Below are 27869 nucleotides of genomic sequence, written 5' to 3' on the forward strand. Positions count from 1 at the left end.
TTTGGCGCGGCGAGGGGCGGCTCTGAAAGACACACAGAGGACGGATGAGCGCGGCGGCGTCCCAGGTGCCGATAAGCGCCGCGTCCCCTTCCCCCGTGCAGCCGCATCCCCCGGCGCAGGGGAAGATAAAGCGCGGAAGGCGGCGGCGGCGGCGCGGGGCCAGGCGGCGGGCGAGGGCCGGTTCCGAGGCCGGCGGGGCGTCCCCGCACCGCACCGCACCGGGCCGGCCTGGGCGCAGCCCCGCGGAGGCGCGGTCGCGCCGCGGCACCCACCGCGCCGCTCCTCGGCGGGCACGGGCTCTCCCGGCGGCGCGGCGGGGCAACCGGCCGGCTCGGCGGCGATGCTGCGGGGCGGAGGGTGAGCTCCGGGGTGGACGCGGCCGGGCACCGGGCTGCCGGCGAGCAGCACAAAGGGGAACCAGCGCCTCCCGGTGCGGCTGCCCTGGCATTTCCGGAGAGCGGGGAGGGGCGGCGGGGGAGGGACGGGGGGGACACGCACCTCCAAGCGGAGCCGGGCACCGGGGCGGCGGGGCCGGCCCGCGAGGGGGGTCCGGGCGGCTGCCGCTGCTGCTCGGTGCCGATCCGGATCTGCTCCGCTCTCCGAGGGGGTTGCTATAGCAACTTACACTTACACTTGGCATCCTGCCACCGCTGGGAACACACGAGAGCCAGGCGGGGGGGCGGCCGGGGAAGAGGGGGGGGCGGGCCGGGCCGAGCCGAGCCGGGCCAGGGGGTGGGACGCGGGGCCCGGGGGCTGGCGGAGGGGGTGGAGGAGTCGAGGAGCCCGCGGGGGTCTGGGAGCCCGGTTGCGAGGGGAGGGAAGGGGGAGGGCAGGGAGGGGGAGGGCGGGAGAGAGGGGGGTGGCCCGGGCGGGGTCGGGGGTGCCACAGCCCGGAGGGTGCCGGGGCGCGGTGCGGGGCAGCCCGGGCGGCGGAGGCGGCTGCGGGCGCGGGGCTGAGCCGGGCTTTAGGGTCTCAGCTCTGCGAAGGCGAGCGCCAGAGGCTCCTCCCGAGCCTCGGCCATTTCGGATCCTCTCAGGGGCCTCTCTCCACGTCGACTCGGTGCGAGGAGCTGGTCGGAGATCGCTCCTCTCCCCCTCCGCTCCCTCCCTCCCTCCGCCGAGCCGCACAGCGCTCCCGGGGACCGAGCTCCCCTCACCGCCGGCGGGGTGCCGAGCCCCGGCTCCCGCTCCGCGCTGCCGGCATCCTCTCTCCCTTCTTCTCTTTCCTCCTTTCTCTCCTTCCTTCCTTTCTCTCTCTCCCCCCGCCCTTCTTTCTCTCTCTTTCTCCCCCCCCCCCCCCCCCCCCCCCCTTTGACTCTCATTTGAAAAGCCTCCCGCGGACGAAGCGAGCGCGGTGCAAAGTTTTGCAAGAGGTGGAAAGAGAGTTGCAGCACCAGGGTAAGGTGCTTGGACGGGAGAAAACAAGTCTCCGAATCCTTAAACAAACCCCCTCTTCAGCAATAAAGCACACCGGGGGCGGGGGGGCAGCCCAACCCGACTTTAAACGGTACATTAGTGACAACATGCGAAGGACCATGTGACCAGATCATTCCTAAAGCTAAATCAACACCTTGTCAACACAATGCAGCGACAAGAGTGAAAAACAAATGTCATTTTCACAGTCTGAAACCCATAAACCCCCATCGGATGCACCAGCACCAACGTTAGATGCACACGTTCTATTTAAAACGAGAGGGAATAAGAAGTAAAGGGGAAAGTCCACCGGGGGGAAAAACTCTGTCAGCCACGTCAATTGCAAAGTAAATTATCTTCTGTCAACCAGATCCTGAAAAATGTAACGTAACAACGTTGTTCCAATGCGATCTATTCATTTTCCCATGTCAGTGCTCCCAGCACACGGGCTCCTATTCTTGGTGCCCACTCTCCCCGAGGCAGAGCTTGCGAGCCACCTCTCCCTGCACCACCGTGCGAGCTGGAGAAGTCTCAAGATACGAGGTTCTCCCCAGCCACTCGCAAACTTCGATGTTAAGCAGAGGAAAAAAAAAAAAAAAAGACAGCACACCAAGCTTTCTGAAAGCTTTGAATTCCGGCCAAACTGCCCGGGACAGGGGTACAATATTCCTCAAGAAGTGTGCACAGCGCCAACGAGCGACCCTAGCCAGGAAACTTCTTTTGCTGCTGCAGGAAAACCCTCGAGTGAGCAGCAGATAAAACCCCCCAGCATCAAATCACAGCCGGCCAGCACACAGAAAAGCAAAGTGCGAGGAGTACCAAGCCAGACCGGGTCCCCGAAGCTGTTCCTAGCCCCGTGTAGGAAAGCAAGACCCCCGCTGCATTGTACTGCGGTTTAAATGTCGCTTCCAGAGTCCCTGACCCTCCGCTTCTTACTTTTAAACTGATACCGAAGGTTTGCTTTTCCCAGAAAAGGCAGAGCCCGGGCTTCTGCTCTTCTCCGTGAAGAGATCAGCGCCCTGAAACCGCCGGCTCTGAGGTTCCTTTAGGTACTTAAACATGGACAGGCTGCTTTCACGGTTCTGTGTTTTATTTGTCCAAGGCACTACCTTATAATTCATAAATATCTGAACCAAAAAACCCAGCAGTGACCGAGGTCACGCAAGTCGGCTGACCGAGAATTCTTTCCAGCCCTGACAGACTGGGACAAACCTTTCAAGACATTAACGCGTTTATTTCACGCAGGCGTAGCCCCTGCCTAAATGGAGGGGGATTAAATTCAACCGTGAAACCTGTTTTGTCGAAGCAACTCCTAAACGCGGATTATTTATTGCCCAAATTTAGCACATTTTCAACGTGCTATGAGCTATCTTTGAAATCAGTGATTTCCTCCAGCGAGCTGAACCAGGTGCCTCACTTCTCCCCAAAAGCAACCCGGAGAGGCACACGCACACGCGTGTCTCTGCCCGTGGGTATGGAACACGAACGCAGCACATCTCACTACAGCAGCCTCAGCTTAATATTTTGGTAGGAGGGAAACCCATTCAGATTTTTTTCTGCTCCTGCTGATAGCACGGCGAATACCAACACTTCACACAGTCGATACCAACAGCCTCTTAACCTAGACAATATATATTTACACATTGACACACGAAACAACCAAACGTAAAATATACGGAGATAATACTCGGTAGAAGCAAACGCTGCCAGCCAACTGATTATTTAGAGGCCTTAAACGGGTTATGTCAAAATGAAGAAAAACAGAAGTGCGTTCTCCTACTAAGAATCAGCTCCATTATTAAAAATCTACAAAGGCAATAAGCTACCAAACCTTGCTCGACGGGTCTCTAACAGAAAATACACACGTAAAAAATAGAAGCATCGCTCGGGTAGGTTTGTGTACTTTGCACCCATCTCCTCTCGGAAAACTCTCTCATCAGGAATAAAGAAGCCATCATTCTACATCTTCATCCATTATCAGTCAGAGTCACTTTTACTATCGAGCCTGTTACTACTCCTTCGCTTAAGAATGGCCACGTATGTTTTAAAGGAGGGACGGTGCTTCTTTCAGAGAAGGCATACGGAGCTCAAATATCTCTGCTCAGCTCGCTGCAGTGAGGAAAGACCTGAATAGTGGCAAGAGAGTGCAAAAGGACCACAGTCCCTTAAATCGCCTCCCTGGTACTGGGTGAAGGACACGATCCGTCTACTTAAAAAATACACTAAAATGTTAATTTTGTACTATCTAAGCGATCAGGCAGGTCAACCCTCCGTGTCTCTGGCAAACTGCAACACAAGTTTTTCTCAGTTTCCAGGACGGACTGCACAGAGTCAAGCAAAAGAGTTTTACTGGACTGTATTTCCAGAATCTCCCTGATCTTTGGGACAGTCCCATAAAATAAGTTGCTTTTGTCCCCTGCGGACTAGGTAAAAAATCCTTTTAATGCCAAGCTTGCAAATGGGCACAGGCACCAGGTTTTCCTCAACTTTTCTGGAGAGTGGAGGAGTGAATCAAAGTTTCTAGAAGCTGAAAAGTGACTATCTCACTTTCACAGAAATGCGATTTTTCTGCTTATTTTTACCTGATTATTTGCAAATATTTACAGTAAACACAGAAAAACATCCCGCGTTATATATTGCCAAGGCCATACAATCACAAAAACATACACCAGCAACTTTCCAGTGCTGCCTATAAGCAGCACGAGGAGCCCACTCGTGACACCTTTAAGACCTGACAAAGGATTTCATATAAATTTACCCCTCCCGGGCTCAAGAGAAAAAAAAATACCAATCAGAGAAAAGAAATTTAAAAAACCCTCTGCGTCCCACAGACACATCACCTTTGCTCCAAAGGCTCCAGCAAACCGCACGCCCCAGCTCCCCAAGATCGCAGCCAAACTGCGATCCTCACCCCCCAAAAAAGTTATTTCTCGGTGTTGGCCACCCCTTTCCTCTCCCAGCAGGCACAAACCCCCAAACTTAGCATTTAGAGCAGAAATGTAAGAGGAGACATTGGAAACAACTGGGAACCGCCATCTTACAACCCATCCCAATTTCACACAAGTACTTGTCCAACTTAAGTTAATAACATTTTCTGCTGGGTGCCCCGACGCCTAACAACCCCTCCAGGAGGATCGCTACCCCCCGCTGGCTCTATCTCTATAAAATGGGTGCGTTATCTGACATTTTAACCTCCCCCAGACACGTTTCTTTCGGGGAGCACTGAAATCACTTGACCCAGGCAGCTCCAGATTTCACGAACGTCCCTGTTTAATCAAAATCTGCCTTTAAACAAAGGGCGCTCAGGCCGGGCTGGCAGCGGGGTCGGGAAATATAAATATTCTCCTTGGGGGCCATGTGCACAGAAAGGTTTTAGGGGGCGTCTGGAGAAAAGAAAGGAACTAAAATTTGCAAATGTGGGTGCGTAACGCGAGCGAGTGCACGGGCTGCTGCTGCGTGTCTATATGTGTGTGTGTGTGGCTGGAGCAGCCTGTCAGCGCTTTTCCCATACGGAGAGCTCGGGGGACACCTAGGCTCCCCTTTGCAGCCCCCAAACCGGCCGAAAACCGCCGCCGAGCCCCCTTCGCCCCCCGCCCTTGGTAAGGCGACACCTCGCTTCATACGTACCCGGAAAACGGAGCCGGTGGGTGATGATCGGAGCGGCCAAAAAAGACAATGAAAGTTAAAAGTCGTTCAGCAGAAAATGAATGTGAGCCAAGCGGCCATCTTGAAATGAACTGCAGACGCTGTCAATTGCAATAAGCTTATTGCCGCCGCCGCCGCTGCGCTCCGCTCATTTTAGTTACAAAACACCCGGGTTTTCTCCTCGCGTCCACCGGCCCTTCTCGCTCCCCTCGCTCTCCCTCCGAGTTCGCCGCCCGGGCGGCTCAGGCGCTAGGAGCGTAAAGTCTCCCGGTCCGGATGGGTCCTCTCTCCACCAGCCCATTGTCTCTCCCTTTGCCCCCCGCTCCGCCTCGCGGCCTCGCTCGCGTTCTCTTTTTATTATTATTATTATTATTTACGAGTATTATTGTTGTTGTTATTTCATAGTTGGTGGCGGGGACCCGGGGAGGGAAGGAGGGCGGGCGGGCGGGCGGGCGGGAGGAGGGCGGAGGAGGGAAGAATGCAACGCTGAAGGCACACAGTGGAAACTGACCACCGTCCCCAAAATGGCTCGGAGTTCGCCCGCCCGCCAGCGTCACGTGGGGCGCCTCATTCCTTAAGGGCGGCCTGGGAATTAGCGGCGCTGCCGCCGGGGCCCGGCAGCCTCCCCGTGACCCAATCCCGCAAACCGGCCGCCTCCTTCCCCCTCCGCCCCCGCCCTCCCCCTTTCCATCCCCTCCCCCGCCCGCCGCCCTTCCCCTCCCTCTTCCCTCCCTCCCCTCACCCTCCCCTCCCCCCAGGCCCTGCACGCGCTCGCCCGCGCGCGCCGCCGATGCCTCCTTTTCCTCGCCGCGCCGCCCCGCCCGCCCCGACCCCCGGCCCCGCTCCCGCTCCGCGGCTCCCGCCCGCCTTCCCCCCCCCGCCCGCCGAAGCCCCGATGCCTCCTTCCCCGCACTCCCCCCGCCCGCGCCGCCGCTCCCGTTCAGCCCCGCCGCTCCCCACTCTCCGCCCGCGCCCCGCTCCCCACCGAGCTGCCGCCTGGGCTCCGCCGCGCGCCCCCCCGCCCGCCCCCCGGTCCCACCCACCGGGCTCCCCCTCCCGCCCCGCCCCCTCCCACTCCGCGAGGCTGCGTCCTCCGCCCTGCCCTGCCCGGCGCCGCCCCTCTCCATCCTCCCCGCGCCGCAGCCCCCGTACCCGCACGCCCGCCGGCCCCCCACGCCGCCGGCCCCCTTCCCGCCCAGCCCTCGCCTCCCTCCGCGCACTTGTTGCGCGCTCCCACCCGCGACCCCGACACCCGCGGCCGCCCCGCGCGCCCCGTCCCGCCACGGAGCGAGCCCCCCGCGTGGGACCACGCAGCGGCCCTCGCGCCCTGGCCGCCTCGTGCTCGCTGCCCTCCGCCCGCACGCGGCCGCGGGACGCGCCCCGCGTCCGCCCGGAGCCGCGCGGGGGTCCTCGGGGACCGCGCCGGCGCTTTCCCGCCCCAGAACGGCGGTCCCCGCTTCCCTGCTCGCCCCGGCTCCTCCCGCGCGGCGGCCGGGGCGGGTGTCGCGGGATACCCGAGATGTACCCCGCCCCGCAGAGGGGACGGGGAGCGCCGGCCGCGGCCGCCGCCGCCGCCGGAGCGGGCTAGAGGGAGGGAAGCGGGGCAACCCTCACCGGGCGGTCGCCGTCGCCGAGGACAAGACGCCGCCCGCAGCCCGGGCGCGGAGGAGCGGGACGGAAAGCGCCCGGCTCCGCGCCGGGCGGGGCGGCGAGGGTCCGTCCGCCGCCGCGCTTCCTCCGCTCTCCCCCGCCGGCAGGTGCGGGCGGCCTCCGCGGCGCGGCCGGCGAGACGCGGAGGCGGCCCAGGGCGAGCGGGAGAGGAGGGCAGCGCCCCGCCGGCCCCGCCGCCGGCAGCGGAGCGGCACCGCACCGCGAGGGAGGAGACGCCGTCGAGCCGCAGCCGACACCCGGCTCCGCTCAGCCCCGCGGACTCCCGGCTTTCCGCGAGGTGCCCCGGCTCCATAAAATTAAATTAAAGTCCGTCTTGCCTCCCGCGCCGGGGACCAACCTTTACTCTTACAGAAGATGTAAGATCAGTGGGAGTGAAATAACAAAACGCGGTCGGCAATTTAGCAAACGCGCCGTAGCCGCGGCACGGGAGGAAGGGATTTTCGCCTCCCACCGCCGATACAACATTGAGCATTTTACTTTTACGTACAGCTAATTCACCCATAGAAATTGCAGAACAGGAGCGAATAAACTTTATTAGATCTAACACAAAAATAATCAGTGACAATTTTAAAAATACAGAAAATAAACAGAAGGAATGCTTTGAAGACACGGCAGTTAAGCAAATGTTTAACAAGAGTTAATTAAAAAAAAATGACACGAGCAAGGAATACCAAGTGCGGTCATAAAAAAAAAAGTTACTTAAGTCGCATCCACAGACTTAAAAAAAAAAAGAACAGTTTGCATCAAGAGATGAAAGGCATTTGTCATTTAGAAGACACTCTTAGGAATCAGGGTACTTCAGCTCAGCAGGCTGACACCTTCCTTCAATCACATCTGAGTCGCTCTTTCTAGACTTTTGCAGCATCTTTTAGTTTTCCAACTAAATCCTAAGAGATTAAATACTGTCTCAGAATAAACGTATTTTTTAAAAGGTCAGCTAGAGGAACATAATTTTTTTTTTTAGAGAGAGAGGCAAGGGAAACCAGCACCTTCTGGCACAAAGAAATGTTGCAACTGATCAACAATGCCAGCAAGTAATTAAATAGCTCCTTATTTTACAACGTAGTAAGAAAAGTGTGAACTGAAGGAAAACACCTTTGAACGTACATTATCTACTAGAATAGATCACTCCTCTTTGCACATATATTTTATTGGTACCGTTACGATGGCTAATGCTGACATTCGCTCTAGGCTTTGAAGTACCATATACATTTCTAAAATTCTGAAAATACTTTGAGTGTAATTTTGTACTAGGACCATTCTCCAGCCAAAGCACGTTGGATTTAACTAAGTCAGCAAACCGATTAAAAAAGTCATTAGTAAGAAAAGGACTTTTGAGACACATGTTAAAAAAGGAGAGGTGTAAACCTGAAGTTGTAATATCTTCCTTTTCCTCTCCCCCAACCCCTCTTCTCAATCCTCCAGTTTGGTCACTTCCAAGCATTACAATACCTCTATTGTTCAGTTACACATTTAAATCGCTAAACAAAGATCAACGTTTGTTTCAGTACATTTCTTACATGTCATTAACACCACTGAAGAGCCTTCAGTTCGTTCTCTATTTTTAATCATGACACATTTAAATCATTAAACCAGCTTCTTTAATAATTTCTCTAAAGCATGGGAAATCAGAGTTTCAGAAAAATGACATATTTCTTCCCATACATATATATAAAACACAGTTATGAAAACAGACAAAATATTTATGCAAGTATGTAAAACACTCCCCATGCAACTAAAATCAGTTACTTTGTAACTTTGTTTGAGAAGACAGGAAATCTACACTCAGATAATTTTTACAGAAGATTCTCTCCTGCCCTCCCAGTCTTGGATTTTTAATCTTTTTAAACAGTATACATGATTTCATTTTGATTGGCAAATTGTTAAAAACATTTACATCCACAGCTGGAGCCAAGCACAGAAACAATGATGAAGGAAAGAAGTACCTGTAATTGCTCCATCGTACAACTAAAACTAACATCTGGGTGTGATCCTGAATCACTGTTCTGAAAGAAAAAAAAAAACCCAACGATGTTTATTTTATTAAAGAAAATATTGTGGAATTTCATTTTTTCCTCTGAGGGTGCTGGGAGTACAGTACCTCTACATTTAAGGTCACCAAGTAGGAAGGCTGATAAGTTTTATGAAGTTGATTGCTCTAAATTAGAAACAAAGAGCAGAGGAAAAAGTCAGATCTCAGCACTGAAACAGACTAAAGAAACACCCTGATGTGTTAAAATTACCTTGATTTGATATTCCAAGCGCCAAGACACATCAGTTATATGGAGAGGAGATCTCCCTATGCTGAAAGACACAACAGTTACAAGTTCCCTACACTAAAACAAAACGTCATTTTCTCAAATTGTCCATCAACAAAGAACTTTTTCATGATCTCTGTAATGCTTGTTGAAAAGTTAAAAAAGTTTCTTAAGAGTAGAATTCAGAAAGGAGAAAGGTAAGTTTCAACAGCTGTGTTCTAAAGCTTGTTAAAAATTTACATTTTAAAAAATGGAATAATATTTTTACTTTAATTACCTGAAGTATGCATAGCTGTTTTCCAGGACAGTTTCAAAGTAGCTATAATTGAAACTAAATATCTGTGCTGACTGATTGACCTACCTTCCCAATAGGATTTGCAATGCATCCTTGTTTTCTGGAGGGGGGAAGAAAAAAAAAAAAAAAGAAAAAAATTGCTAGATTCAATAAATTCCTATGAGAGAAAGAAAACAGAAATATGTTAAAATTGGTTTAAAAACCTGATATTCTGTGCAAAATTGTTCTATTCTCTCTTTGTCCAGTTTACAGTCCTCGAGACATGTGCTACAGGGAAAAAAGAATTTATTAGTTTTCTGTTAACGTTAACTCAGCAGTACAGTTGGAAGTAACAACCACTAGAGAAATGGGGTAGTTTTGCAGTATTAGTACCTTATAGCAGCTATGTCGGCTTTGTGCTTTCCTGCCTCCAGAATACACGTTGCAAGCCGCAGCATGGCAATGTTTTAGTACTGTAGGGTCAATATCTTTCAGGTCTGGATCGTCTAAAATAAATGAATTACTGATGACACGCTTCTTTGCCAAATCCCAGCACATGGTACCAAGAGCTGCTGCTCGCCCTTTGAGCGGTATCTTCCCCACAAAAACTTCAAAATTAATCACATTTGGTGTTCTAGAGAGAAAGGAGGGAGCAAGCAGGCAAGGTGTGAGGAGGAGGAGAGGGGCTGAAGCAAGGGCTGGTGGAAGCCGTACCAGGCTGGGCTGTCCGGCGATGCACGCCCCGCTGCTTCTCCACCTCCTGCCATTAAAATAAGGGGGGAGGGGGGGGGAGAAAAAAAAAAAAAAAAAAGAAGGAAATCCTCAATTTCCTCTGCAGCCCCATCCGCGCTTCTCAGAAGCCTGTCGCAAAGGCGAGGAGCGGAGTCGGAGCCACCGGCCAGGCGGGCGACCGGGGGCTGCCCCGCCGCCCCCGGCCGGCACCGGCGGCCTCCCCCGGTGCGCGGAGGCGGTCTCGTCGTTAACGCCACAACACCGATTACGCGGCCGTACACTCTCCCGCCGGGGTTGCCTCAGGACGCGTCCACGCGCGAAAAAAAAAAACACGGTCGCACTGAAGCGGCCGGGGAAAACGGCCTCCGTGCTCCGCCACGCCGACACGGACGCGCGGGGGGGACCCCGTCCCGGGCCGTATCCCCATCCCCTATTTCCGACGTGTTTAAGCTTTACTGAAGCAGGCGCGCATTAGCGACGACACCCCGCGCAGCGGCACCATGGAGCCGTCCACGGGCGACGCTGCGGGTGGGAGCCGCCCGGTGTGTGTGCGCGGAGGGGTGGGGGCAGACGCCGGGCACTGCATCACGGGCACCCGCGGAGGAAGGAGCACGGCGCCCGCTTGCGCGCTCCGCGGAGCAGCGCGGCCCTCACCGCCCTCGCGCCGCCGCTCCGCGCGCCTTACCCAGCCCGGCACGGGGGTGGTCGAGGAGGCTGCGGAAAGCGGCGCGGAGGAGAGCGGCGTAAGGCGACGGGGGAAGCGGCGGGGGTCGCCCAGCAGCCGCCACCCGCCCTGCGCGTACGCCGACAAGCTCCATTGTGGGCGCCGTGACCTTCGACACGCGCCCACGTGACGCGCGCGCAAGCTGATCGCCGCGACGAGGCGGAGCCGCCGCTGTGGGGCGGGCGGGGGGGCGGAGGCGGGAGGAGGTGCCGCTCGGCGGAGCCCTCGTCGAGCGGCGCCTCGTCCCGCCCCACGCGCATCTTAGCCGCGGGTGGGGGAATACATCCTCCCCCCGCTCGGTCTTTGGGGTTTGCGGTGGGAGGTGATGCTGGCTTGGGGCGAATTTGGGGAAGGATGCGGCGCTTGGCACAGCAAGGGTTTATTGGGTGTATTTCAGTTTTATTTCTTAATAATCTTAAAAGTGTTGTATCTCGTTAGTCCCTGAAGTGCTTATATCTCAGTATATCTTAAAGTGCATATATCGGCACGAGGCTTTAAAGTCCACAAATTCCACCTGTGCGTTTCTGCAGACCTGCCGCCTGCGAACTTAAAACATCAGGAATAGAGTCCTACCCCTTCTCCCTGTAAGTTATTTTGCTTCTGAAATGTCTACTTTAGATATGGGTATTACAAAGTATGTTTTTTTCCCCCCTATGGTTATAGATCTGCATATCAAACCACGTGTTTTTTTAACCTATGGTTATGGCCAGGTGAAATGTGAGCTTAGAACCAAAGTAACTTTGTCACTGAGATGGCGGTAGCATTTTGGTAAAGGCTTTGCACATTTGGACATACATAAAATACTGACAGATAGACAATACAGCCTTCACTGGTGATTTAGTAACGACGTACAAATGCTATCTAAACCCATCTCCATGTTAAGCTAATAATTCCTAGTGTGAGGCATTAACCTCACATTGCCTTTTGATTTTTTATGTGTTGAAATGTTGCCATAGTCCTCAAAAAATCTTAATTTTTTGCAAGTAGACAACAAAATGGCGTATGTCTCTATCTCAGCTAAGGACCAGATTAGGACTGATCTAACAAAACATAGGTAAAGGCCTTACTATGTCACACGAATGACAATGTATACAACCTTTGGAGTTGAAGTATGTGAAATGCTTTAGATATCACCTTTTTCTTTGCTGGTGGCCATTCTGGATGGACAAGAACACGACTGCATAATCTGGCCGCCTTTATTGAACAAACTTTTCTGCCAAACGTTTCTTAAGGGGAAATTCAATGTTGAAAGCTGCTAAGCCTAAAAAAAAATGAGTACAAGATGAAGGCCTCTGCCAGATTCACGATTTTAAAACAGCGTCTATATAATGTCAAAAAGATAGACCTTTTTTTCCCTGGTACAGATACACGTCACACAATACAAAGTACAAAACCAACCGACTTTGCAAATTCTTGCCAAGTATGTAAAATAATTGAAAAAACAGAGCAGAGCATTTTCCCTTAAATTTTTAATGTTACTTGTCTTAAATAGTGTTGCTAATAAGAGCAGGTCAGATAGCAGTACATATAAAGTATAATATTCCAGAGTAACTTAGTTTAAAATGGTGAGTATAGTCTGTTCTTTTGATCATCTGCCGACCTGTGCTGCAATCCATTTACAGGTTGACAGTGCTGTCAGAGGACCGGACTTCTTACTAGGAAAGAGTGCTGAAGGAACACATTTCATTTCATCTGAACTATTCACAGTAATTGACTGGTAGCTGATTTAATCAAAAAGCTGTTAGAATTTTGTATCTGGATCCACAGCTCTCACTAATTACAATCAGTCGTTTAAGAGCTCAGTCTGGCTTTGGAGGCCGATTTCAAGTTTTACCGCAGTAAGAACAGTACGATTAGCCTTTATCACATCTCACTGCGTTCCGTTTTGTATTATTTGAATCACACTACATGTGAGATCATCACTGGATTTTTTTTTCCTTTTTTCCTTTTTGTGGTATTAATATAGTTCATTTATGCAAACCCAGCTGCCCACTTGGCAGCACGTGCGTCTCCTTCAGTAGGGATGCAGAGCATGGGTGATCAGGTGATTTTACCTTCCCAGTTTCCTGGCACTGCAGGTTGTCTGGTCACTGTGTTGTAAAAGCATGCGTTTGTGTACTCAGGTCTCAGTTATGCCCAAGTGGAGGTCCGAAGGAGAATCACACTGGCTGCAGGTTTGTGCCCTTAATTCTAACACACCGCGTGTGTGCACTATTAGGCCTCGTGATACCGTGAAGAACGAATGCTTGGAGTTTTGGTGTGTGATCTGAAGTAATATCACTGGCCTGATACTTTGGCATAAAAATTAACAGCACTGATTGATGAACTTTAGAGCTTCAGAGCTCTGACTGGCAGAAGTCTTGATAATTTTTATTTTGCCAGAAACAAGAAAGGCATGGCAAGAGGCAGGTGGGTTGCCAAATAAGGTTTTCTCTATCTTTTGGTATGGTTGTCAAATATAGACACGATATCTGAGAAAAGAGAGTATAAAATGGAGGAGAGGAAAAACCATAAAATGGAGGAGAGAACAAAGCTCTGAGCTGTAGAATTACAAAGTTAAAGAGACCGAGGCTATAAAAAAGGATAGTCACCCCCCCAAAAAAAATTTAGAAATGTACACATATGACGTGGTCACACTTTATAGAAATGTATTCTTCAGTACCTCCTTATTGTTTTTAGCATATTGAAATCTATAAATTAAATCTAGCTTTAAAGGCAAGACAACTGCTAAAGATTCATTGCGAGATTATGTAGTGCATGTAAGTTTAACTAGTTTTCATCACAAAATTTATATTTTCATTTTCCCTACCTCACCTCTCATCCTGATGTTTTTTCTTTCTTTTTCCTTCCAAAAAGGATGAGATGGATTCAGACTGTCAAACTGCTATCAGATTTTACTACGTGTGCATAGTGTGTACACATTTTAAACCCCTGCTCATTACAATTTCCAAGAAGGTCAACTGTATATTCAATAAAGAAATGAAGAAGGAAATGCATTAATACTCAAATATTAATTAATCAGGGAAACAAATTACCTCAGTCTATGCAGGCTAGTATTTTTTACAGCTTGCGCTTTGTTAGTCAAAACAAAATAATGCAACTGTTCAAAACGAAGGGAAATCACTTAGTGTGTCCAGAGGACTAATTCATAAAATTTAAGAGTTGACATAAGTATTTCTGAAAAGTCTCAGATTAGCATTTTTTTTTTTCTGCGTATTACTTTTCACAGAGTTAAGAGATAGTAATTTAAGATTATATTCTAGCGTCAGTTTTCTGCAAAATTATCACTGACTTCCAAGCATTTCATCCACACACTAATGGAATGCCTCTAGAATTTTTTTTAAAGCCAGTGCTGAGTCTTCTTTATTATAAAATATATTTTACTGAATAAAATGTTTGAAGCAGATAAGAACAGTAAAGAATAAGTAACTATTTTCTATGGAATTTATTTCTTGCTGGATTCATATCTGAAGAAGAAAAGTGATACTCATGTATCAGTCACTTACTTGATCATAGCATCAAAGAAAAGGAGTCTGCATACGCCGAAAGGCCCAGGAAAATTTCTCTAATGTCACAGGCACAAAAGTGCAATACAATAAATAAAATACTGACTGGAACCAAGCCATTACGTGGATTATTTATTTGGTACGATTGATTGTAGAGAGTCTCATAGCTGGTGAAAGTGCAGTACTTGTCACACATTTAACAAATATTTTATACTTCCAGAATTTTTTTTGTATGTATTAATTTCAATAAATGCATTGTATGGCTACAGACAAGGACTATTCAATAAAACATACTTCATTTGCTCACAAATATTTCTGATTAACAGTGGAAATTAGCTATTTAATTAAATATTCAAAAGCATTTGATTTATTTTGGTAAAGTAAAACATAGTAGCTGAATAAATTTTTGATCAAGCATTTAATATTTTTTATTCTAAGTTTAACTCAAAAAACATTTTTGCTACTAGGCAGTATTTTTGAAATTAAGTGATGTTGATTTATTAGAAAAGAAGAAGGACTTATCTATTACTTTTCGATTAGCTTTATTCTGACTTGTTTTTAGCTTCTATTTTTCAAAACTTAGAATCTTCTGATTTTCCCCTCATATGTGAAAAGAACCACATATTCTTAGACTGTAAAAAAAAACCCTACAGAACAAACCAACAAACTTAGAGCTCCCACATTTAAATTATACACTTTTAAGCTATTAATATTTCAGTCTTTATTTAAGTACTCAGGAATAGAGGTAGCCAGAGAGGTACCACTTGTTTAAAACATCATCACTCCTCTGATTTCTAAGAGTTTGGGAAAATCTTACATGTTATGAAAGTTCCATTTTCCCCTTATTTTACTAAAACATATATCAGACCAAAACTCTAAAAAAAATATTTGGATTTATATTTTATTATTTCTTGTCAAATAAAAAAAAAATCACAGGGAGAATTTGTGCACTCCATGTCTAAGGTCATATAAAAAACTGAGTAATAAAAGGATGTAAGGATTGAGACATGTGAGCAAGCGTCACTGTGATGTACTAGATAGTATAGCCTTCAGGATAGCAGCTTTGTCTTTTTGTGTGTTTAAAGTCCTTCTAATTAAGTGCAAGTCCTGTATTTACTGAATTTTCAGTAATTCTCTTTCTCTCACAGAGAAATAAAGCCATATAGTTCATAATGTGTTTGCTCTTTCTTAAGATAAAACTCTAGTGTCTCTGGCTAAATTTGTGGGGATTTATAACTGAGGCCTATATAAAAGGTGCTGCCTTTAATGTCGGATGGAGAAATGCAAAGATTCCTTTAGTGGAACTACTACTGTAATTCCATGTCTACTCCTGTGTCACAGATGAACATAGTTTGTCATACTCACAGAAATGCTAGGAAGTGCTTTTTAGTGGTTATATTGATATTCTCTCTTTCTAAGCAACATTTATTTGTAGTAGATTTTTAAATGGAAATTTTTGCTACTTTTCAAATGACCTGACATCATTTACAGATATTTCAAAGCTGTAGCTACTGTTCATGCTGCTCAGGCAGCACACAGATACAGAGGCCACGTAGTACCCAAAGTTCATTACATTTAGCCCTATTTTTTATATTTATTGAGAAATGTCTAATCTGTATGTGCTTTTAAACAGTAAACCAAATACATTTGAAATTTGTCAATGTTTTAAGTAAGCCTTTTTGCATGTTTATACACTCAATGGTAAGATCGTAGCTTGCTGTTGGAAGTCTGTAAGGAGGATATTATGCTCTATTGTCAAGAAGCATTCACAGTCTGTCACATTAGTGCTAGAGATGTGTATAGAAGAGTAATTATTATAAGCTGACATCCAGCAAATGTAAGTAAAAATAGATAAACCTCAAAGGAAAATTAGGCTGTATGTTTTAGGTACTATTTGTCTCCAGATGTTTAATGTCAGGACACTAAAATGTTATTTAGCATAGCACCTAATTGGTAAAATAATTTTTTATTTATATAACAAACAGATATGTGATTTTCTTAGCTCTGCACTTAGTTAGCTTCTTATCAAGATAGATAAATACAGAAATACAAACAATGAGCTATCAGTAACCCAGTATTTAAAGAGATGCATGGTATAACATTTTAAATTATCTTTATACAGTTCAGCAGTACCAACCAAAAGTATCTAAATCTATACGGTAGATAATATAATATGCAATTTTCATTTAAAAAATTAGTTGGAAGATATTACAGCAAGAACAAGCACTACATGACATTTTTGCTAGAATTAACCCTGCTGTTTCATGAAAATGTTTGATTCTGATCATAAAGCAAAGCTTGCATGCCAAAATGATAAATGTCTTAGAAGAAGCTTTGATAAATAAAATCCTGCAGACCTTGGCATTTGCAGTTCCCTTTTGGCACTAGTGAGGAATGGCTGAGTAATAGTTAGGAAACAGACTTATTTAAGATGGTTTATTGCATCTAAAGATATTAGGGCTAGACCTGCCGCTAGTGTAAATCAGCATATCTGCCTTCAAATTACTTATATTGCTTTGTGTCAGCAGAGAATCTGGCCCATATCCATTATCTAGAGGGAATATCAACTACTACAAAGCATACTTATCTAACCAAAAGCAAACGTAGTGTGCGTAGCTCATTGATGTTTCTTGTAACACTTATGTTAACCTTTATAGTGTGATAAAATCTGGCACAGTTACGTATGGTTGCAAATGATCTTGCTTTGATAATATCAACAATTATAAATTAGCATTTATCGCTTTTAATACTGCTTCAAATTACATTGATAAAAGCTTAACTTGGTATTGATGAGAGGACTAGTAATTTAGGACCTTGCTGTTGCTCTAATTAACTTTACTGGGAGCACAATTAGGCCTCTTTGAAACAGGTCTACCTGTCAAGTAAAATGGAGTTGTTGTTTTTTTTTTTTAATATAGTGTATTTTTTGTATTCTCTTTTGGTGAACATACTTCATATCTAATGATGACCATGTTTTACACAGCCACTAAATTTAGATTCCTGTTTTTTACATATAAACGAATGTGTTATTCAACCCAGTAAAATCACTGAGAGTGAAGTTCAGATGCGGGCATCTGCAGAATCCAAGTTAAAAGTTTTAGTTGAAAAGACTACCCTATGAGACTCGAATAACGTAACAAACCCTGGCTCCTTCTCCATTTCTTTGGCTCAATTAATGAAAGAGGAAGATTACTAATTATCAGAATTTTGAGCAGTAAACACACCGGGTCTAAGTAGTATCTCAATTAGTGGCTATAATGCTGCAACCGTTAGACCTGTTTGGCAGCCGTTTCAGCGATAGCTTACAGGCAAATCAGAGCATTGAAATACACAGAATTTTACATATGCTGAATAATAGCTTGTTTATATTAGTCAAGTTTATTTCAGCTTGTAGAGATAGTTTTGATACAAAAATACAGTTGTGGTTTCTGCCCATTTTTAAATGGCAAATGACATGGTCAATTTGAGAAAACAAAGAGGAATACTTTGGTGACTAATTTTATTTCATTGGCAACACCACTGAAACTACGAACATCCATGTACTGCCTGTTTCATGCAAGATTTATTTGTTGTGAGAGAAAACCCTGATGGTTGGTTAGTGAATTAGGTCAATAAGCAGTAGGATAGTGATAGGGGAGATTCTATTGCTCTTGGGGATTTAGGCTTCCTAGCACAACATTCAAATCAATAGGAATCATCAGCTACCCTAATCTGCCCATACCAAATAGCACTGGGCCTGAGGTGGTGGAGAAAAATTGGAAAAGACTCTGGGAAAATGTGTTTTTTCCCTGAGATGTGTTGTGTAAATGCTTATAAAATATTTTATCTCCTTTTATTATATGTGCCATTTTATTTAAAATATTCTAAAGGTAACACTAATTATGATCACAATAATTTCTTACTGGTGCACTTATAGAACTCTTCAAGTATTTTTGCGAATGCATCAATAACCTGTCAAAATGTATACAAGAAAGAGATACAAGGCAAGAAATTCCCATTACAGTATAAACAAAATATTAAGATCTTGGCTTGCAACTGCTGATGTTAGTTAACAGAATACAGTGTTTATATAGTCAAAATGATAAGAGAAATACAGAGTTAAAATTACAAAGCTATGTACAACCAATATGAAGAAGTATAAGAAACCTGTATTTTGTAGGTAAGTGAACAATTTTTCTTCAATAATTTAAATTGCTGATGATAAAAATTTAGAAGTAAAAAGTGCATCAATGAGATGCAAGGATAAATCTACATTGTTTTCACATCCTATATTTTCACTGAGTGCACGGGAATTTGAAGTGAATGTATGCTGCCATAGCAGCACTTAGAAAGATGGGAAACAATCTTCTAAAACAAAGTTTATTTTCTGAATTTATTAGTGGCAGTCAAATATAATTTAAATTTGCACAATTTGCTATGTTAAATCATGAAAAATATTTGTTATACAGGCAATAACAATTTTAGACAATATATTATGATCAGTGCATGACTGGAAAAACCTCTTACCTCTTCTTGCCTTATGTGTATTATAAGACATGAGTAAAGCCATTCTTTGTTTAAAAGGTTATATTTATTAAAAAGATCTTTTCAGACAAAAGACTTTTTCTTAGACCGTCATTCAAAATAAGCATTAGATACTCCCCTTCAGCTCCACTATATGCTTAGGGAGGAACATGTTAACCTTAGAGAGCTACGTCAGACATGCACTGACAGCGTCATTCTGATTTTGCCAGCAAGAAGCCTGCTCGCAGCACCTAGATGGGGTATGTGTTTGCTCACTCAAATGTTGTTGCCATTATACCATTTTTATAGCGATACAGTTCCATTGAGGCCAATTAGGAACTATTGGAGTGGAGAGTAAGCAACAAATTTCAAAATTTGATCCATCATTTCTTGGCTGTCGAACCCCATGCCCATCTGTTTACATGGCAAACAGCCCACTTGTAAGTTAGCTGGACCTTTCCCCTAAGAAATGAGAGACAGGCAAGAACAGTTTAGTTACTCTGTGTAACAATGAAAAGAATTTTTTTTTCTGCAGGAAGTGTGGTCCGACATCTAGGAGAGCTGGACAGCATTTGCCTCCTTTCACTTCATTATATTTTTGACATGTACATTGTTAGAAATGGTTGAGTGAAGGAGAAAAGAAAATCAGGGGCTTACTGGTACTGGTTGCTGCCAAAAAGACAGGTTGTATTGGAACAGGTGCTTTGAAAATCTGTGAAAGCCAGCTGAAAGGTGTCAAAATGTGCATAACATGAACCAACAGTTCACAGACATTTTGTGTGAATTTGGTCTTGTAGCAGGAAAGTTCAGAAGGAACCCTTGGCAAAAAGTATCTGCCTTAGGAACAGCCAGCCAGCTTAACAGGCATACCTTTGTCTGCTCAATCGCAGCGTGCATGATGCTCTCATGCAGGAGGGAAGACAAAGGGGAAAAAAAAAAAGATTTCTTGTTACACTTGTATCCTTCATTATCTTGGAATTGTCAAATCAGGAAAAAAGATAGAATAATCTGTTCCTAAAATACGTTGAGCTGATCATCTAGCCTGAAAATAAAAGTAGATCAATTGAAACTCTGTAAGCTGTATTGGGTGAGTGATTAACTGCAGAGTGTGTGCAGGTAAAAGAAAGAAGAATGCATGATCCTTTTTATAGGACCGGTCAAACTAATGCCTGTGAGCCACACTTGTCCCTTGACCTTGTTAAATGGGCCCACGTGTTGGAGGGAGTACAAGCAACTTTTCCGGCACATTCCCTTCCCACATGTTTTTCCTGCAGTGTGCTACTGTAGATAGTTCTAAAACACATGGGAATACAAGTGGCTTCCCCATGTGTATTTAATACCTAACAGGGCTACAGCAGTCAAAACCACATGGGGATAGAAAAGGAACATCGGGGAAAAAAATGCTTTTTCCACTGTTTATGCTCATGTTCTTCATGTGCTCAGAGAACGCATGGGAGAGCAAGAGAAGGACAAAAAAGACAAGGGAGAGCAAGAGAAGAAAGGAAGAGGAAGAAAGAAGCAGACAGCAGAAAAGAAAAAGGAACAAAGCAAGATGGTATTGAAAAGAAAAAGCAGAAAAGAAGAGAAAGGAGAAGGCATTGCAAGGAAAGGATGGGAATTGACAGGGAAAAAAATCATAGAGAAAATAATTTCACTGCTTCAAAGGATAAAATGGAAAAAGCCTGCCTGTGCTTTTAATTTCAGCTTTATAGTTTGTGTGCATGTTTAGTTTTAACAAATATAGAAAGAGGCATCTTCTGCACATTCCCCGATGTCATCCCTCCCTTCGTTTTGTCTCCAGATGCTGCATCTTTGTTTCTGCTTCTGCTTTCTGTCTCATTCTGTCTCCTGCTTCCCCCCTCCCCTTTTTCTCTTCTCTGCCTCTCACAGGCAATGAATGAGATGTAGCATATCATTGTATTAGCAGGGCCAGCTTTTTTTCCAAACTTGCCTTAAAAATGGAATGCCAGTGAGTGTTGTTATTCTTTCAGCCTTTTTTTCTCTCTGAGAAGACTTAGTTGAGACAGCCTGAAGTCATCAACATAAACCTAAGTGAGCATATGGGTGAAATGTGACTTTTGCTCCATGCTAGTCGTGGGATATGGTCATAGTCTTGATTTCAAGGAGCTTTACAAGAAGTCGGTGCTGAGAAAGTTTTCACTGTAGTTGGTAAAGTCCAAGAGGAGCAAACAATCTCCCATCTTCCTCTCTCATGCCTGTGGACGCACATCTGCTTCCACAGCCTCTCCTCTGGACTCCCTGAGCTGCGCTGCTTTCTGTGTGCACCACCTACGCTGTGAGCTGTCATTGGGAAAGATGGCTTTGTACAGCAAATCTGAGCACACTCCCAGGAATATACAAGAATTAGGTTATCTAATATTACACATTTGGTGTAATTTGGATTGGAATAAAAATTAAATAGCTTTGAACCCAATTTTGTTGTATTATCATTTGATAGACTTTTGTTCATCTCAGATATTTTTCCTTGATTTGGGAATGAAGATAACACTGAGTTTTGGCATTGCATTTAGATTTGCTATTTTTATCTTTAAAAGCAGAAGACGACTCTTAAAATATGTATGTACTCTGGTTTTGCCCCCACTTTCTTTTGGTTGTAAGTCTTTTCCTCTATTTTTCTTTTTCTTGTTGTTGACTCTTTTTAGTTGTCAGGATCTCAACGTTTCCAAACTAAAGCCAGGAGCTCAGGAGGATGAACAGCTCTCAGGAAACGGTCAACAGCTCTCAGGGTGCAATTCTAAAGGTCATTTGTTATCACATCTGTTCCTGTCAAGGCATCCTCTCTGAGGCAAAGACCATCTGAGAAGCTGGAAACCCTGGGAGGTTCTATGGTAGGATTTTCTCTCTTGTGCTGTATGATGAGACTGAAAAGAGTGCATTCATCTGTGGAGTTCTCCCAGTGTCAGGGAAAACTGTCAGAAACCTTTTCCCTCTGCCCTGTTTCACTGTGACCTTCATTTCCCAGCCACTGGCCCGACCCTAAGTGCAAAAAAAACCCAGTTACTAGTAGGATTGGTTTGATTTCCCCTGCATCTCTCGGGGCAGGGTAAAACTGGAGACCATCATTTGGCAGAAAGTCCAAGATTTCTTGAATGTGGCTATGACAAACAGGAGTCAGAAGAGAAAGGAACAGTGCTGGGGTTGAGCAACCTGTTAGTTTTGCTGGTGTTGGGACTTCCCAATGCTGAAAGATGTTCACGCCATGAAAGTTATAGAGCTGAATAGGCTGGGTGAGTTATGCTGCTTCGGCTTGGAGGTAGCATCCTGCTGTGTGCTTCCCACCATGCACTCACTTCACTAGGATCACCGTGCCACATTCTACTGGAAAAATGCCATAAAGATTTTGCATATAGAAATGGAGTCACGCATGCATTTTATGGCGGTAATCTAACTTAATTATTTAAATTGATATAATATCATTACATTACAGTCCTCTGGAGGAAAAAAAGGCAGAATTTAAAATATTCCATACTAGACCCAAAAGAGTGTTATCTGGCACAGTTTTTAAATAGTCTGTGAGTATAGTAAAATACCCAATTAACTTAAAAAGAGTTGTTATATCAAGTAGATAATATGTGCTTTAAAATGTAAGCACATACTGGAGTACTTGTTCACTTAATCTATTATTTACAGGACAATGTATTAGACTAATATTACGGGCAAAAGTATCTCCTAGCACAAGCCGGTAAAGCCCTGTTGGGATCTATGTAGCTGTGCCAATTACACCAGTGAATAACTTGGTTTTGTATTCTTCTATGTTTAATGGACAGACTACTTAAATTAACTAAATTATTATATGTGTCCACTCATATTTTGGAAAATAAATTGTTTATGTAATTCAAAGAAAGTGAAGATATAGTAGCTTAAAGCATAAACCATTTTAAAGCATAAATAAATTCAAATTCTTTACACATTCTAAGATTTCAGTTAATTTTTAACATCTATATTGCTCTATGAAGGCAAAAAAGTTAGGTAAAAGTTGTGTTTTCTGGAAGAGGCTTTTGTCCTTGTCTACAAACAAAAGGTGTTCCAGAACTGTTCCCGCATTGTATTTTACATGGCAGACGGAGGATAAAAAATGGTGAATTCTGCATCTGTCACTATTCTGCATCTGTCACTCAAAGAAAATCCCCCTTTCCCTTTTGGGAAGGTTGCCTAAGGACGATGGGATATGGCTGATAACAATAATCCATATTTAGGCAACCAGAAGATTGTGACAACATTAGACAGAGTAAGGGAATGCAAACTTAAAATCAAAACATCTGTTATGGTAACTTTAACTTACTCTCTTATTCCTAGATGTTGCAGTGTCATAACTTACATTCCTGTATTGTCGCACCATAAAAATATACACCTAGCCTTGAAATTCAGCACTAACATTAAATTAATTTGCTTTAAACTTCATGTCATAAAATTAACATTACTGAAGCATGGCAGTTCATCTTTAGATGCTAATAGTACAAGTAAGTGATCTTCTACTTGATAGATTGCAAAATGTGTTGTATTTTATCCCTGATTATGAGAATAATTTGATTTGTCTCAGCATAGCTATTAAATAGTTACGGAAAGATTGACTGTAGTGGTATGAAGGATTTCACCATTAATACTTTTATGAGAGAGACTCAGAATATAAACAGATTTCGTGGCTGTTCTTAACTGGAATATCTGAATATATACCCTTCCTTCCCTACAACCCATGCACATCAGCTTGCCATGGAAATTTCTGTCAAAATAGAGATTTCTTTGATTTTCCAGTGCTTTGTATCACAACATGTTGCTGTATTGCCAGCACTATAGCAATTACAGGAAACAAATGCCCAGAATAAAATACGGCGATGAACGAAAAGAGGTGTAGTACGTGATGAGCCTGATCCTGTTGTATGAGAGATTTCAGTCAGAAGATGTTGTTCTGCTAATTTCAGAGAGGATCAGTCCCATCACTTGTACTAGGAAATGCTGATATTAATTCTGATTCTGCCCTCCTTCTACCAGTCGGTCTTCTAATGATGAGCAAGATCCAGTGCTGGGAACTTCTGGCTGCTGTGTAGCTTGAATTTGGGAGTGTACGCAGTGTCTGCGCTTGGGCTGCCAAATCACATTGCATGCCCTCTGTTCATTTACTATGGTTGCTAGAATAACTTATTATGATACTGGGCTTCCAAAGAATATATTAACTTCCTGACTCTCTATAGTAATACCATACAGCTGGTTCAAATAAACATTCCAAGCCAGTGCATTTTTCATCTTGAAAAAAACAGCAATCCCAAAGAAGTTTTGTATTTATTCAGTGCTTACTGTCATTGCCTTTGACACCAAGCACAAAATTAATAGTTTAAAAAATGGGAGTTACTCTCTAGGCCTTTGCATTGATTCTCTCTTGTTGTTCTTCGTTTATTTTGTTGATCATTGCAGTCAAAAAGAGAGGAAAAACTGCTCATGGCATTAATTCTCTTGAGTTATTGCACTGTTCTGTCTCACTAAGACTTTATTATTGTTTTCTATACTTTGAATAAGATGTGACTGTTTTTATCTGAAGCAGAATCCATATAAAGAATTCAAGTTGCTCTTGATTTTACCTTACTATTTGGAAATTTTGTTGACATTGGCATAAAAACACAAGTAGGTAATGTAAGTTATCCACATTAAACTTTTGCGGACTGTTAAAAATATGTTACTTTGTTTCTTTAATGATTTAATTGTCAGTTCATTTCTTAATATTGCTTCTATGAGAAGAGCTGCTGAAACATTATGAGTGAGAACTATAGACAAAATAATCATGTAAATAATGGATATTTTGACTGTATAAGGGCTGAAAGTTTGATTATAGTTGATCACACAGTTTTTGTAGTTACATTATTGTCGGTGCACTGAGTTTCGGCTTCAGAAAGAGTACACATGATTAAATAAAGATTTTGCTCCAAATATTGCTCATCAGTAGCATCCCAATTCCCATCAGAGAAAATGAAATATATCAGCATACAGATCTGCCATTTCTATTCCATACTGCCATTTATTTATTAAGTAATTTCCTTATGAAAATTGTTAGATTCACCGGGTTTCTGAGTTAGATTCTTGTACTCTAAGCTGTAATTATGGAAAAACTTACGGATGAAATGATAGAAATAATGGAAAATACTGTGCATGTTCATACTTTTCTGAGTTTTGTTTTAATTCCTTGGGCTAATTATGAATAAAAAACTTATATTTTCAATAAGTTGTGGAATGATCAGAATTAGTCAAATATATATGATACCTGTTTTTCAGGAGTTTTCAAAAGCTGGACACTGGTTTTAATCTCTTTTTAATCTCTCCAATTGCGAGTGACATAAATGGGAATGTGTCCCTGATTTCAGTGGGAGCAGGAGTAGGTGATAGTTTTTCATTGTTGTAGGCAATTGTGTATGCAAGGCTTACAGTGATGTCAGATCTACATTTTTATAGGTTTTGTTACAGTCTGTGAATAACTGGACCGTATGGATATAAATCTGTCTTTGATTAAGATAGATTATTCTGGTGTCCCGTTATAAGATTATTTTACATAAACAGGGTTATCATTGACAAGTACAGAATCATTCTGATTTATAGTACTTTCTGAAAAATATACACATCTGTGAAAAATGCTAACTTATGACTGGAATTAAGGGTTAGATGCAGGTTCTTTGTATTGTGCTTCTGCTTTAAGGAAAAGTATTTTGCCTGTTACTGGTTCAAATAGTCATGGAAATTTGCTTTTTTCAGAGATCTTAATAATTCACAGATAAGGTAAATCAATCCACAGTTTTACGACTGGAAGTGAGGGAGTATTGCAGAACTGCAGTATTAGGCAAAGTACATAAGAACATTCTGAACCCCCAAATGCTATATCGAGGTCACACACGTTTTAAATTAGGAGCCTCTGTTCTCACTCATAAATGTCTCAGACTTCCAACTTCTGATCTGAAACTTTTGGTGGTTGAATATTGTAACAGTAGCCACTGGAATTAGCAGATACTGAGCCTGTGGCATATGACAGGGCATATATAACTGTTCGTGACCCTGACCAGGTTCATGTGACTGGGGTGAATAAATTAAGGTTAGTCTCTCACTAGAGTTCTTGCATGCTTGAACTTTATTGTAAAGGTAAAGGTAAGTGTTTTTTTAATTAGTCTATCAATATAAAATACACTTACACAAAGAATAATATCAGATTTATATCATCTCCCCATTCACATGACATCTATTATATTGTATTCCTAAGCATGAGGAAAGCAAAACATAGCTCAGTCTCACTGTCTTCACAGTTGTGGTTGTTACCAGTGAATGCCTGAACATTTATCTTTTATGCTTTCAGCTTAGATTTTCAAAAATTACTTTTGTTATAGTTTCTTTGTTGTTTTTCTTTTGTTCTTACTATCTGCAAGACATGTAACATGACAAGCACTGAGCATCTACTTATGTGGAGCGTTCAAGAAAATGGAGAGTTATAAATATGTATGTCTGATGATAATATGAAACTATGACAAAGATATTCCTGACTATGTTCTTGGAAGTGACCATACAAAGCTATGGTTTATCGAAATAATGGTAAAAATAACAGTCTAAAAATATACTAGTTACATAAATATTCAAAAATACAAAAATGTGTTCTTAGTCCCAGGTAGAAAAGTTCCTTTTTGAAATGTTTGGAGACAGATGTCCCTGCATGTCCCTATGCCCCAAGATCCATTTTCTGCAAAGCTCTTTTAAATGTGAGAGAGGATAGAGTTTCGCAACAGTTTATTGCTAGATTTACAATGCTGGCGACAAAGTCAGTCTTAAAAAAATGGGATAGACTTCTCCCAGGAATTGATCTCTGGTGGCGTTAATGGATTATATGGGCCGGTCTGTGACTGTGACTAGCCCTTACACAGCAACGCTGCTGCAAATGCATGTAAGATGTGGTCTCGTAGGAAACGGCTTCTGGGAGCACAGCACGCCCACGGTCGGGGTAACCTCTCCAACAGGGCAAAAATAAGACAGGGTCATGCTGAAGCCTCCACATTTATACAAAAGTAAGAGGAACAGTCAATGCCTCCCTAAAGGTGTCATAAGCCAATCATGTCCCTACATTTGGTTTGATTAAGGAAAGATTGTTCCTTTTGCACTTACTCCTAATTTGTGTTGTTTGAAACAACCACCATCAAGACTACTGGTCAGCACATAGAAAGTTAATTATTTGGCTGTGTATTTTGATATTATTGATTAAATTTTATGATGTTCTTTTTTATTCCTTATGTAGAACTTTAGCTGAAATCAGCAGGATGTAAAATTGACACTTTGTATTTCACATTTATATATTATTTTAAATAATTTCCAGAAGAGCTGTGTGGCAGCAAAAGGCAAAAATATTGTCTGAAATGGTTTGGTACATTAAATTGGATGGGTTTCTTTGTCTCTGCTGGGTACAATGAGATCACCGTGTCCCAGAGTCTTTATTGTACCACCTAGATGATTTGCGAAACCTTGCTGCCACAGGCAGCTTGATCTTGCTGCCAGTAACACCGGTGGCAAAACCCTCTTTGTCTTCGGCAGAGGCGGGATTGGGCTGCCCAATGCTTGCAGCATGGAAATTCGCCAGCTCCTTAGTGTCGCTCCTGACGTATGGTGATTTTTCACTCATCTTTATCTTAAAGTAAGCTGCATGGAGTAATAGTGAAATAGTATAACTAAAGCAGCACAGAGTATGAGAAAAACATACAAAAGCTTTACAAATAACTTCCACTTTTGAAATATAAATCCTTTATAAAAGGTTGCGAGATCGCAGCTATTAATTTTCGCATGTCCTTTTGGTTAATAATTGCTTTTGCAGTGGCTCTGGCCTTAGATCGGGGTAACTTTGTTTTGTGTTTCTCGGTGACAGGTTTTGCTTACTGGTAGATTGATAAATTTTTGTAAGAAAGATACAAAGAAAGAGTATTGCACAGATGCAGAGTGTATCTATACCCATGGGTGTGCACACAATACTTTCACGTCCCAAGGCAGTGGTTTTGAGGCTGCGACAGCGGGACTCGCTGTGCCTCTCGTAGTCTCCAGGCAGCAGCCGCCACGTCCCCACCACGGCGGCCCAAGGCCCACCTGTCCCCTGAGGACTGTGATGACGGAGGGGT

General features: G+C 43.9%; 1 protein-coding gene across 1 annotated transcript; it reads right to left on the reverse strand.

Annotated features, from left to right (window-relative positions):
- Positions 1 to 7557: 7557 nt before the first annotated feature.
- On the reverse strand, positions 7558 to 27382 carry COMMD3 (COMM domain containing 3). Its single transcript, XM_086614875.1, is given in 12 exon segments — positions 7558 to 7589; positions 7592 to 7616; positions 8676 to 8735; positions 8831 to 8887; positions 8973 to 9033; positions 9349 to 9384; positions 9487 to 9549; positions 9655 to 9707; positions 9709 to 9767; positions 10679 to 10744; positions 10747 to 10826; positions 27204 to 27382. Coding segments are annotated over 12 exon segments (771 nt in total).
- Positions 27383 to 27869: the final 487 nt, after the last annotated feature.

This window comes from Tauraco erythrolophus, chromosome 7 (assembly GCF_009769465.1).
Source record: "Tauraco erythrolophus isolate bTauEry1 chromosome 7, bTauEry1.pri, whole genome shotgun sequence".
NCBI lineage: Eukaryota > Metazoa > Chordata > Aves > Musophagiformes > Musophagidae > Tauraco > Tauraco erythrolophus.